Genomic DNA, 13,150 nt, shown 5'->3' with positions numbered 1-13,150 from the left:
AGTGTACCCCAAAGGCCATGTAGAATCAAGAAAAAAACATCTCAATGTGTTCAATTGCTTTATTCTTTTTCTAATTCTAAAAAGACTTCATAACATAAATTTGGATCATAACATATTATGTTAATTAAAAAATACTTATTCATGGTCTTTTTTAGAGAATGGATTTTTGATGCATTGTAACACATCATAAAATTTTAATTCTGCTTGAATTTGCTGAGAACTATGTATTTATACTTATTATAATTAATATATTATATTAATATGTTATATATATTATATATTACATATATAGTAATACATATTAACACATTATATATTATATATTAATAATGAATAATTACTTATTTATACTTATTATAATATTACCTAAATTACTTAATTTATACAATTACTTATTTTCTGAAGCATATAGTACATTTTCAGTACTATATGCTTCAGAAGGTTGAATGTAAAACAGCTTACAGCTTTGAGGACTCAAAAAGGAGCAATGTCTCTACAGTGTAGAATTCAAAGACAAAGTTTCTTTGTTTTCTGTCTGTTTGTGTTCTAATTGGTAATCAGAACATCACTGACACTAGAAAGTAGCACTGTATCCTTAAAAGGGAGAAAGATGCAATTAAAGGTGATGGAACATGAGAGAGGATGAAAAAGATCAGCAGAATAACTCATATGAAACATTTCAGAAGTTGATTATTTTCTTCACAGTTCAGAGCCCCTGTTTCTTTCCCAAGAATTTTTGTGCATCTCATAAAAGGAAACTTCAGGTGGCAGACCTGCAAAGGGAAAGCACATTGTTAGTGTCTTCTAGAGTTTGGTGTTCATTTTATTTACCATTACTATATGTAAGCAGAAGGAACATATAACTACTTGAGCATACAGTTTGAATGGCTCTGGTGGCAATGTTAATCCACTCACATCACAGAAGAGTTCAAGGACCCTTAATGTGGGCTATATTCTATGCCACCATGGAGGTCACCAGGAGCAGAAACCTGCACTTTGGACCCCTGGACTTAATGCATGAAATAGAAGAAGCAGAATGAAGGAAAATGAGAGACACTCATTTTCTCACTATTTCTCACTTAGTCACTATTTATGACACTGCTAGGAGAAGAACTGAGTGAATGTGTATTATATAAAAAAAGAGTTTTTTCTGACTTGTGAAGCGTAACCTAAAATTGAAGATGGAAGGTACTTTTTAATCCTCCTTTACTACTCCTGAAGCAGAGAATGTGGTTTCAATGTACAGGAATTCAGGCCTTCACAGAAAGAAACAGTCAATTTTACTTATCTTCCTAAGCATTCTGTCCTGCTGCTACAGAAACCATCCTTCTTTTTTCATTCTACATCCTGTAACAGGCAGCTCTGACCTGTTTGAAAACAACCCTTCAGTGCCCTAATATGAATATTATAATTCCACCAGTCTAAACAATTATTTGAGGGTGGTAATATCTTCTTTTACAAAAATGCTATAGTTCTCTTATCTATAGGATAGAAAATTACTAAAGGGCCTTTGGATTTTAGAACTTTAGATTAAAATATTATTTTTGTATATATTTTACACATTTCCTGAGAGTTATATAAAAATCTCTAAAAATGCAAGTATAAAATCTTGGTAAGTGTAAAAAATGGCCCCAAGTAACTCAGGGATTTAAAACAGCTGAGGTGTGCTTAGCTATACATCATCTTAATCTATACAGTATTTGTAACTTCTTTGTAGTTTAATAACATTGATTTCAGGTTGAAAGCAAATGTAAAGACAAAGTATCTGGTTAGGGCATATGATAAAAACTTATACCCAAATCAAAATTTAGGAAGAGACTAATTATTGACATAATCATTGGGTGTCTGTAGAAGTTATGGGTGCTTTCATGGTCAGGCTGAGATATTCTCTTTACTTTCCTGATTGTGACCTTCATGACCTGCTGATTCTCTGTCACTCAAAATTCACATCAGTTTTGAAGGATACTGGTCACGTCTGACAGTTGTCTCTCTTCCTTGGCTAGATCATCCTATCCTTTGTGAACTCTATATGGAAGATTACTCTCTCCCAAGCATATCTCACATTACTTTCTTATGATGTATGTTTATCCACTTGACATTTGCACTGTTCTGTGCACACCAAAGACACCGTGGGTAATAATATAACAAATAATTTATTGCTGTCATCAAGGCAGAGGCGCTCACTTGGTGTAATATTCTTTGAAACAATCATGCATATCCAAACTTGCATGATTAAAATGTATGCAAATCTGTATCACACCATTTTGCAAAAATTGTATATCCAATTCAGATGTATGGAGAGAAATTGTAAGAATATTTATCAGGTCTATTTATTCTGAAAACTTTTGGGTTTGTTTTTTTTTTGGGGGGAGGAGGGGTTGGTTTTTTGTGGGTTTTTTTGTTGTTTTTTGGTTGTTGTTTGGTTTGAGGGTTTTTTATGTTTTTCGGGTTTTTTTTTTTTTTTTTATGATATGTGAGTCATAGCTCCTATTAACACTGAGTAGGTAAAACGAAACCCCATTGTTACAGGTTTTCCAAAATGTTTGCTTCTGCTTCAGCAGTTCTACCCTGGTGACACTGAGATGGGAGTGTTACCTCTGATCTAAGGCAGGAATCGTGCAGGGCGTTTATTCAACAGTGCACTCGTGTGGCAAGACTCGGGAAGTACATAGATAATGTTTCACAGAACTCCTTGAATACAATGTATTTTTCTTATTACATAAGAAAATACAAAAAAGTTCTAATAGATTAATATAATGATGTTTCCCGGTACAACCTTTTTTTTTTTTTAAATTATTTTTTTAGCCTACTTTAATTGCATACCTAGAAAAAATATCCTCTTTCAAATACTTCTGTGATACAAGTCAGAGCTCCCAATAAAGGATATTATCTTGTTTTGTCACATGCGGGCATTTCTTCACTGAAATTTAATTTCAGTGTGTTGACTCAATATCTTAATTTCTTTCATCACCATAAATTTCAATTTTTGACAGGAGATCTGAATATAGCTGAGATTTTATCACACCAAAATCTCTGAATACATTTTGTGGCTACTCAGCCTACGAATTGTATACAGAATTATGACTACAAGTTCTCATATTCTCAAAGCAAGGCCACACGTATAGCAAGAAGCAAAAACTTCCATTAAGCTACTGGCTACTGTTGCAGAGAGGATAAATGAGCCAGGAAGTGAGTGTTGCAGGCCAGACATCCAACAGGCACAAAACTTCTAAAAGAGCTGCCAACCTCATCTAGTTTTATTTAATTTACACTAGAAATTCCCACTGTTACTTGAATGGTTGCTTTCCTCAGTTATGTTTTTCCTACAGTTGATTTAACCTCCACACATGTTGCTGGAATCCCTCCACCACTCCTGTCCCTCTGATGATGACTCTCCACCTTTAGCTTGGAGTGGGACTTAGACAAGATGAACACTATTCCTGAGATCAGTTACTAAAGAAAACACAACACAGCATTCCATCTGTTTTGCAACAGGACATACTGGTCCTTATGGTCCCAGTACAAGAAAGGCATTCAGACTCTGCAAAGTATCATTGCAAATGCAATTTCTTAAAGTTAACATTATAAGAAAAGAGAGAATGGTTATCCTACAGCATTTCAGATCCCACAAACCATAAGCAGTGCAGCATCAAAAGGATCTGTAATAAGGGTGCATCATGAAGACTCTGTCTGTGGAAGGGCTATCCCATGGTGGTCATTCAACTATAAGAGGATTTCCTTTAAAAATCCCAACTTCATTAATAATTTCTACTGCCAGAGAGAATGTTTGCATAAGGACTTCTGGCTGTAGTTTTAGATAGAGGCAAGGCCATAGAGATGCCAGTACAGTGTGGGAGCTGCACACAGCTGCTCTAACAGTGTGCTGCTTGAATTTATCCTGTGGCCGTGGGATATGCCCAGCAGAACACAGACCTAAAGGCCATCCTGTATGTGGCCACACTTGAGTTAACTATTGCATGGATCACTACAGTCTTAATGCACAATGATCCTTCCAAGCAGGTTCCTTCCTGCAGTGTGGAGGCATTTATTCCCATTAAGGGAACTCCATCATGAGCAAGACCTCTGGAGTGGTCTCTGAAGAACAAGCATGCTCTTACAGAAGTAGAGGGGCTTTTTTCCTGCTCCCTTACATTCATTCTCTTCCTCTCTCTCTCCCTCAGCAGGGTGCCCTCAGCTCTTCATATAGTTAGGAACGTGAAGAGGAAAAAAACAAAGCCATACACAGAGGGGTGTCTCCGAGTGCTTTGCAGTGCTGTGGAGACCATTACAACTGTGGAGTTCCCTGGTTTCCTGGTGTCCCTTAGGATCTCTTACAGGAGTGAGCTGGACTGGAGGAAACGTGAGGGGAAACGTGAGAGGACTACAGGTGCACCCCAGGCCAGGACAGCGTCGTTAGTAGCAACCTCCCCTCACAAAGCACCAACTCCTAAGGCAAGTCAGGCAGAAGCGAGTGTAGAACTGAGTGCTTTTGTGAGCTGCTGCCTCGCTTCGGCGGCTGAACACTTGAGGTGGCACATTTCTGACGAGAGACGACAGACCCGTTAGGCGGCAGCTTCCTCTCAGCCGCAGCACCGCGGCAGCAGAGCCCCGCGGGGAGGCGGCAGGACCGGCCCGCCCCGCCCCTGAGGCGTTCGCTGCCCGGCCCCGCCCCGCCCCTGAGGCGTTCGCTGCCCGGCCCCGCCCCGCCCCGCCCCGCCCCTGAGGGGTTAGCTGCCCCGCGCCGCCCCCGCCGCGAGGCGCCGCGCGTACCAGTGGCCGCTGCTGTGTCGCCCCCGCCGGTTCCGAGCTGGGCGCCCTCTGATGACGTAACATCCCACCCGGCGCCCGACACCACCGCGGGCGCACCGCCGCCGGCCGGGCGCGCGCATGCGCGCTGGGGTGAGAGGCTCCGTGTCCTTTCCCGGTCGGGGGCGGGCCCGCGCCCCCACCCTCCCCTCTGCTCGCGCTGCCGCGCGCGCCGCCCGTTACCCGACGGACGCTGCGCGGGGCCGGCACGCGCCGCCTGCCTGTCGGGAGCGCGCGCGCGGCGCGGAGGGAGGTCCCGGCCGGCCCGGCGGGAACGGCGCACGCGGGGGGCGGGATGCGCCGGTGCTGCCGGCGGCGCGGGGGGGAGAAAGGGGCGGGTCCTGAGGGCGAGGGCGCTGTCCCCGGGCGGGCGGGGCCGCGCACCAGCCCAGTCGGTGCCTCCCCCCCGGCGGCCGCGTCCCGCCCCTCGGGCCGGCGGGGCGCTGAGCGGTGTCTGTGTGCGCAGGTGAGCCCGGTGCGGATGCGGCGGCCGGGCGAGGCGCAGCGCCGAGGTCCCCGGCAGGTGCCGGAGAACGAGCCTGGGGCGGGAGACATAGAGTCCGGTGGGGATCTGCCGGTGGATCGGCCCTCGGCCCTTCGGAGTGGGATGGAGGAACCTGAGGAGGATGCAGATGATGAGGGAGGGAAGGCTGCCTGGCAGCAGAGCCTGAATCCCGAGCTGCAGCAGGGGTACCGCATCCTGCGCGAGTTCCTGCTGGAGAAGTACCGGCCTCTGACGGCGCCGTTCCTGAAGCCCCTCGCGGATCAGGCATTTTTCGGGGAAGAAGGCTCCGGCTCCCTCTTGAGCCGTAAGAGCAGCCAGTCTTTGCAGCAGTTGCCCGCTGAAATATGGCTATTGAAAATGGAAGAGAAATTTTCCAGTGGGCAGTACACAGGGATAGCAGATTTCGTGTGTGACTTCCGGCTCATGCTGGAGACTTGCTATCGGCTCCACGGTGTGAATCACTGGCTCTCCAAACAGGCCCAGAAGCTGGAGATGATGTTGGAACAGAAGTTGGCTCTGCTATCCCGGTAGGTGTAAAAAACTATAGGGGCCATGCCGCGTGTTCTTTACATAAAGTAGAGCAGGAGAGTGTGTTTCTTTAAATTCCTTTAAAGGAAAATAAGCGTCGAACAAAACCGGCAACAGAAAGAACACTGGAACTTTCAGTACTTTCATGAAGATTAACGTTTCCTACTGGGAACTATTCAAATCTTAATTCAAAATGCTTTGGAATTCCAAACCTCAAAATGCCAAATAGAGCACAGCATTTCCTGACTAAGATTTTCCTTCTGAAAGAAGCCTTTTGTGAACATGGAGAGACACTTGTTTACACAAGATGTCAAATGCTTCTTTCTTTATTTTATTCTGTAGTGAAACTAGCTAAACTCTGAATGAATATTTGGCTATTTGAAATTGTTATTTTTACAATCTGTGAAATTTTTACCACCCTTAAAATATGTAGAAATAAAATACTAAGCCGAAATTACCTGCTTTGAAACCTAATCATAATAATAAGATGAGACACAATGCTTGCCATACTGTAGTCTTAAATGGCAAAATGGAAATCATGTTAAGTTGAAATGTAAGTCCCGGGTAAGGACTGTTTTCTTATCAGCCAAAGCAGCTGAAACATAGAAAACTCTCGAGCTGTATAGTAGAAAGCCCAGTTTAAGTCACAACTGAAGTGTATGCTTTCTCATTAACTTGTCATAGTTTAGTCATTATCCGAAAACCATGGTGGCTTCTTACAGTTTCTGAATGACATAGTATTCTGCATGTAAAAACCAAGAGGTGTTTTCGGTGAAGGATGAAGGTAAAGAAGGAACGGTGCTGGGCAGTATGTAAAGCTGTGTGTGTCCATCAGTGTTATGTTTGCTAGTGACACACATCGTGAACTGCCAGCTGGTAAGAACGTTGCTCGTGTAGGAAGAACACTTCAGGAAAGTGGTGCAGAAGTCACCCGAAAGAGTGAATGTATTCAGTGCTGCTATAGCAAGAGTATAATTGAAACTGTTTCTGTGTAATGGCAGTTTTGGGACAGTTTGGTAGTAGAAGGGAAGGAACTGAACATAGTGGGGCATGAATGTTCCTAGTATGCTAAAGTAAAACCTGATTTAAAAAAAAAATTCCAGACTTAATAGATTTACTGCTGGCAGATAAATAACTAAATGCAACTAGGAAGATTTTGTGTTCTCAAATAGCAATATAGGTATTTACTAAAAAATAAATTCAATTGCTTTTGTCATGCCTCCATTTAATGGACAGTCTTTATCAGATAAGTATTAGGAAATACTGAACTGTCTAAAGATAATCCTGCCTCAGTATATAGTGAATTTGTCTTGTATTAACTCTTCAGAGATTTTTAAAGATTTTTTCATTATGTCTGTGTGCACTAGCTTAATAAAAGTTTCTAGGACCTGTAAGTATAAAGGGTTATGGAACCTAGAAGTCTCAAAGTTCTTTTACAATTTTTAATTAGACAAATTTGTTTGAAGTGTTTAACATAATTTTATTTGTAAAATGAAATTGAAGAACTACTTCTTGGAACAATCATTCTTATATTATTACAGAGTAGTGTTTAGGTCAATGATCCCTTTCATGTGATTCAATCAATATTGGTTGTATAATTCCTGAGTACTACAAGCCACAGCAAATTACCTTAGAATGGAGGTTCTTTTTGAATGGAGGTTGGATTTTTCTCCTCTGTCCCTCTAATGTTTTCACAGGTTGTGAAAAACTCATTCAAGTTTTAATGGAGTCTTTTGAAGCAATGTAAGAAGAAATGTAACTTTGCAGACAAATTTGTAGTGATTTGTCTTTCAGTTTTTGTAGTTTAAAATAGGATGAAACTGGTGTTTAACATATGCTTCCCCAGCCTAAACCAACTAATAGATCCCCAACCCCGCCACTAATAGACCCCATCACCCAGCCCCCTATTTTTATGTATCTGCTAAAGAGGTTACTTTCTTATCTTAGGTTTTGTGGAAGTTTTTTCTTTACAAATACTTATGGACTAAGAGAATTCCATCTCCAAATAATGTTTGGCAACTTGTAGTAAATATACAGTTTTTAACTGGTGTGAAAACATAGGTCATATTAGTGTGTTGGGTTTAAGTTTAAAATTTTATAAAGGAATTTTCAAAATAGAAAAAATGGCTGGTGAAAAAATAACTGTTTTTTTCTGAATAAGCATGCTTGATCCATGGTTGGTAGGCTAGGCATTGAGTTGCCACTGGTACAGAAGTTTGTAATTGTGAATTGGCTTGCTTTTTTCTTCTAGGCATTTAAGAGAGAAAACATCATTAGCTGTAACATCTAGAGGATGCTATGGGCAGGAGGATGAAAAAACAACAGCATGCATTTCTACAAGACGTCGTTCCACGCCTCGCAATTTAGTAGGTTTGTCAACAGGCATGTTTGAGTCTGTGATGGTTCAAGTTCTAAGACAAGAGGAGCAACTGAGAGCAAAAGAGGAAAAGAGGTAATGAGAAAAACTATTTCGTTTTAGTTTTAAATAGTTGTCTTCCTAGTTTTGTAAAGAGTCTAGCTCCTTATAGCTTTTTTAGGTAAATAAATGTGGCGCTCTTGTGGTCTCAAGCTCATGGCTTCAATACAGTGCATCCACAAAGCAAAAAATTGTTACCACTTCCTTGAAAAATTGCTGAGGTCGTTTAAATTTTGAATTAAATTACAGCTGCTCTTATTTTAGTGTAGCAAAACTTGTAATATTAACTAAAAGTATCCACAGTAATTTCCTACTAGTGCATTATGGTTAGTGATATGTATCCTTGGACAGTTTTTCATGCAATAATTAGACTTAAAACTAACAGAATGCTTAACTACAGTCTAATTCCATGATCTTGTCACTGCTTCTCTCACTGATGTTTTACTTTGAGGAAAGTGAAGCTTTGAAGTTTGTTTACTTCATCGGTAATTTGAGTGACTGTGTCTAAACATGGCTCATAATGGTGAGACAGTCTTTGCTTCAGGAAGCAGAATGTTTCTAGCTTTTTTCAAAGTTTACAGCTTTGTAGACTTTTTCCTGTATGTGACCAGCTTGCTTTTTAATTTTACAGGTCATCTTCTTTTTCAGCAGATTTGAAGCTATATGTCTGACTTAACTGTTAGACTGTACCTTTTTTCTGTAGAACTTTCTTCTTTCTTCCAATCCACTAATCTTCTAATCACACTTTGCCAAAGGAAAAAAAATATCAAAGATCACTAGGGTTATTGTTTCTTTGATAAAATTCTCTTGTTTTTTGCTCAACTCTGTGTTCTAGAACTTGATAACAATGTTAATATGAAAAAGGATATTTTGATTGGATTTTAATTCATTGCTAGAGTCTGTAGAACAGTTTACCAAACAAAATAAAAATTATGCTTTCATAGACCTGTTTTAAGTGCATTGCTGCAAAACTGTAGGAATTAACTGTTAAGTTCATGTATCTGAATATACTGAAAAGCCCCAGATCCTGGACAAAAGATGGTAGATTCTACAGAATGTTTGTTCCACAATAACAGAAAAAGACCAAAAAAACCCCATAATTAGCTTGCCTCTTTACACCCTAAAATTTTGAACTGTACCACTTATTAAGCAAAAAAAATCTGTCAGTAGATAGCTGGTTTAATATTTCTTTGGCTCTATTGACCTCTCTAAGTAATTATGCTTCAGATTTCTTCTCTCAGTTTTATTTCTTAATTGCACCATATTTTTAAATTTGGACCTCTCTGTAGCAATTGTTTGTCAGCTCACCAAAAATGTTCCGGAAGTACCTTTTCTGAGTACTTTCATGAAAAGGGCTTGGCAATTGGAAGGCCTGTAGAATTAGTTGCACATTTCCAGCGAAGATCACATTTTACAGTCTATACAAATTTTCAGATTGGTGTACATATAAATGCACGTACTTTCAACACTATTTTTATTTGAAAATGTATTGCAAATTTCTAAGCTTTTGGCTTATTGCTAAAGTATATATTATGTTATTAAGAAGAGAAAATCGTTATTCTGCTACATTTTTTTTGTTTTCTTTAGAAATCTAATACACTGAGGTTGGCACAGAAGAGATACTTTCTAAACAATATGGAAGACTGCAGCCTTGAGTATTTTAGTTGGAGCGCACAGTGCTGGCGAATCAGTTGTATTTGGATGGGCAGCATGTGCTCTTCACCCAAGTTTAAAATGAATCATCAGGAACATGGAAAAAGGGCTCAGTTTCTGGCCACCTAGTGGGCGACTCAGAGTGCTTGTAGCTGTGATTTATGCATGTAGCCATAAAAAATCTTAGTTTAGAATGTCTAAGAATTGCATGCTTTCAGTCCCAGAAAAGTAAGACTGCAAATGCAAGGACCTTTCTATAAAACCTAGCATCATATCTAAAGAAATTGCGTGTTGAAGTCCAAGTTTATGTATAATTCTGTTCCTTAGATATTTAGATACTTTCATAAGACACAGGCATTTTATGATGAGAATTAAATAAAACTAAAAATAAATTTAAAATACTCAAACATATAAATAAATATTATCATGTATATTGTATAGAAATAAAAATAAAATAGAATTAAATTTGTTGATTAAATCCTGAAAATACTTTTTGATTATTTCTTTCCCACAAAATCCTTGAAATTGATTTTGCAAGCATTTTTTCAACTGCATATTTTGGAAGAACTTTCTGAAGTGGGATTTTTATCTTCTCTTCTGTAGTTAACTTCCAGGAAATCCTACTCCAAATCTTTTAGTTACTTTTATCCTTTGTTGAGAGTTCTCTTTCTCTTTAATTTATCCCTGTCTTGCACTATCAGATTAACTTTTCTTTATGCAATGTTTATAACTTTTCCCAAGTGACACATTCATAATGGTAGACTCAGTGTGTAAAAAGTGACAAGATATCTCGTTGCTAAGCTGATTTCACTATTTTGCAACTAATAGTTCTTGTACAGCAGCAAAAGCACTTTCCCCCACCAAAGTACCTATATGACAAGATCTGATTTACTTTTATTGTCATTCTTGTTTGTAAGCATTCGTTTTATTCAAATGTTGTAATTTTCAGAATATTGACTATCTTCTTCAAATTATGAATTACATTTCTATGAGTTTCTACTCAGCTGCTTGGTTGCATGCTAGGTAATTAACAAATCAACTAATTTACACATTAGTGAACAATAAATAGTTGTGGAATTATTTTATAATTGGAAATTATGGCTAGTTAGTTAGATACTGAAATATTAAGGTAGATTCCTATTGAAATTTTTAAAACCACCAGTGAATGGCAGATAATTGGTTGATTTTGGTGGAAATTAAGTGTCTGTATGGGTTTGCTTTGTTGAAAATTATGTAGGCAGTTCTGTGTCTTTCATCTCTGAAAACAAGTTAGTAATTTAGTTAAGGAAATTGTGGAATAAGGTATGCTTATATAGTCAACTTTGCTTTTTATGAGGGTGTTAGCATGGAATTGGATCCAGTGGAAAAATATGGATCCAGTGGAAAAATATGGGGTATGTAATAATATGATTTAAGATATTTGAGATACAGAAATAAGGTTTTATGGACATCTCCAGATTTAGTATCTTCTGACTACTAAATCTTGGCTTATTTTAGAATAATATATAATATTGTTAATCTGTATGTAAGTTTCTATTTTATTTTTTAAAGTAAGTTTGTAAAAACAAGTTATTGTTAATTAAAACAGTTCCCTGTGTCTTGTCATTAAGAATTCCAGTGGTAATTGGGAAAACAAAATAAAATCTAGTCTTTGTCTCCTCTCCCCACCAAGAAATATCCTGTTGCAAGCAAGAAGAAATTTGCTGGTGATATATGTTGGCTGCCTTAAATAAGGGGGGAAATTATAAGAGTAGAGAGTTATGAGTAGGGACATTGTTTTAGGTGTTATCTCTGCTTGGGAATCATGTTTACTGAGTTTTAAGGCCACTCAAGAACTGCAAAACAACTGCTGCAGATGTGTTCTAGAAATATGGCCATTCTTAGTCTAGAAAATCAGCTTCACCTTAGGATAGTTGTGTAACTATTCTAAGTGCTGTAAGTCCAGTACATGTATGCAAACATGTTTCTGTAAATGTAAATAAAAGTATGAAACAGGGTTTTTTACAGTTGCTGTCAGTATGAAAGCCAAATATGTATGTCCAGAGAATTTCTCAATGTAAGGGTATCTGTACCACTAAAGTAACAAATGTCTCTCTTACCTCCCTCTCTCCAGTCTCTCTCTTCCTTCACCCCGGCTCCCTTGCCCTGTGTCCTATACCCTCTTTACTTCCCTTTGTCTTCTCAAAATTACCCCAGGAAAAAGCTGTGCTCTCCAAAAGCAGGAAGACCTCCATAATGAAGATGTGAAAGTGTGCTATTTAGATTTTTTTCTTGAGTGTCTGCTGACAATGGAATGACAGCAGATATTGTGATAAAACAACAGCTTAAAAACACGGCAAACTTTTTACAAGTGAAACAACTACAGTTTTCTTTTCAAACAACCTTTTAAAGCAGTCTTAAAAACTATATAGTAATTGTAATTTTATCTAAGCAGAGATATCTGTCTATCTATGAACTAGGGTATTGTATTTATTTTGATAATTCTACCTTGATTTAACTTACTGTTTTGTAAAAAGGTGAAACTGCTTGTGAAGACAATATTTTTGGATTGCCTACAGCTTTTTCTTATTAAATGATACTGAAATGTTGTTGTTTCTACTTATGTTCCCTCTCACCAGGTACTCACTGTTTAGTCTTGTTGCCATACTATATTAATAGAGTTCACACCTTTTTGAGGCAAGAGGTTATTAGGAAGCATGTTTTACATTTAGGAGGAACGAGGGAGTAGGATCGAAGAGTGCTATGAAATTCATATTTGAGACCACTTTTGCATAATATAATTTCTTCCTTTATGTCACTGTGGCATTAGTTATTTTTATTTATTCCATTTATTTTTATTTATTACATCAGTGCAATATTAGCACATTTAAATAGAACATAAACAGAATAAAAATAATGCTTACTTTACATGTGCAAGTAGTATTGTTGAATTTAGTGGTTTGTTCACCAAGAATGGCTAACAGAAGTTTCTGCTGAAAAGTGGGATTTTGTCTTTATATTCTTAAGTTAATGCTGTACTGAGAGACTGAATTTGAGAATTTACTGACCTCTTGTTTTTACCTTTTATGTTTTACATGAGTCTGTACTTCTGCACTTACTAGATATATAAATATCAAGAATGCATGTCTGTGGTATTAAACATTTTTGTTAACAAGTCACTGAATATTTAATTTTATTATAGAATATAAAGTATTCAGTCAAGTCTTACTGTATTTTATGTTACTTTTCATACACATGGCATG

The 13,150-nt window shown here is 38.4% G+C and overlaps 1 protein-coding gene across 1 annotated transcript in view; it reads left to right on the top strand.

Annotated features, from left to right (window-relative positions):
- Nucleotides 1-5,087: 5,087 nt before the first annotated feature.
- KIAA2026 (KIAA2026 ortholog) overlaps nt 5,088-13,150 on the top strand; it is a 47,646-nt gene continuing 39,583 nt past the window's right edge. The window contains 2 exon segments of the mRNA XM_041396958.1: nt 5,088-5,838; nt 8,091-8,291. Coding sequence (XP_041252892.1) covers nt 5,102-5,838; nt 8,091-8,291 — 938 coding nt within the window. The 5' untranslated portion in view covers nt 5,088-5,101.

The sequence above is a fragment of the Onychostruthus taczanowskii genome, unplaced genomic scaffold (genome assembly GCF_017590055.1).
Source record: "Onychostruthus taczanowskii isolate IOZ18803 unplaced genomic scaffold, ASM1759005v1 scaffold133, whole genome shotgun sequence".
Taxonomy (NCBI): Eukaryota; Metazoa; Chordata; class Aves; order Passeriformes; family Passeridae; genus Onychostruthus; species Onychostruthus taczanowskii.
Note: the sequence above shows the minus strand (reverse complement) of the source record. Positions and strands in the feature narration are given on the sequence as shown.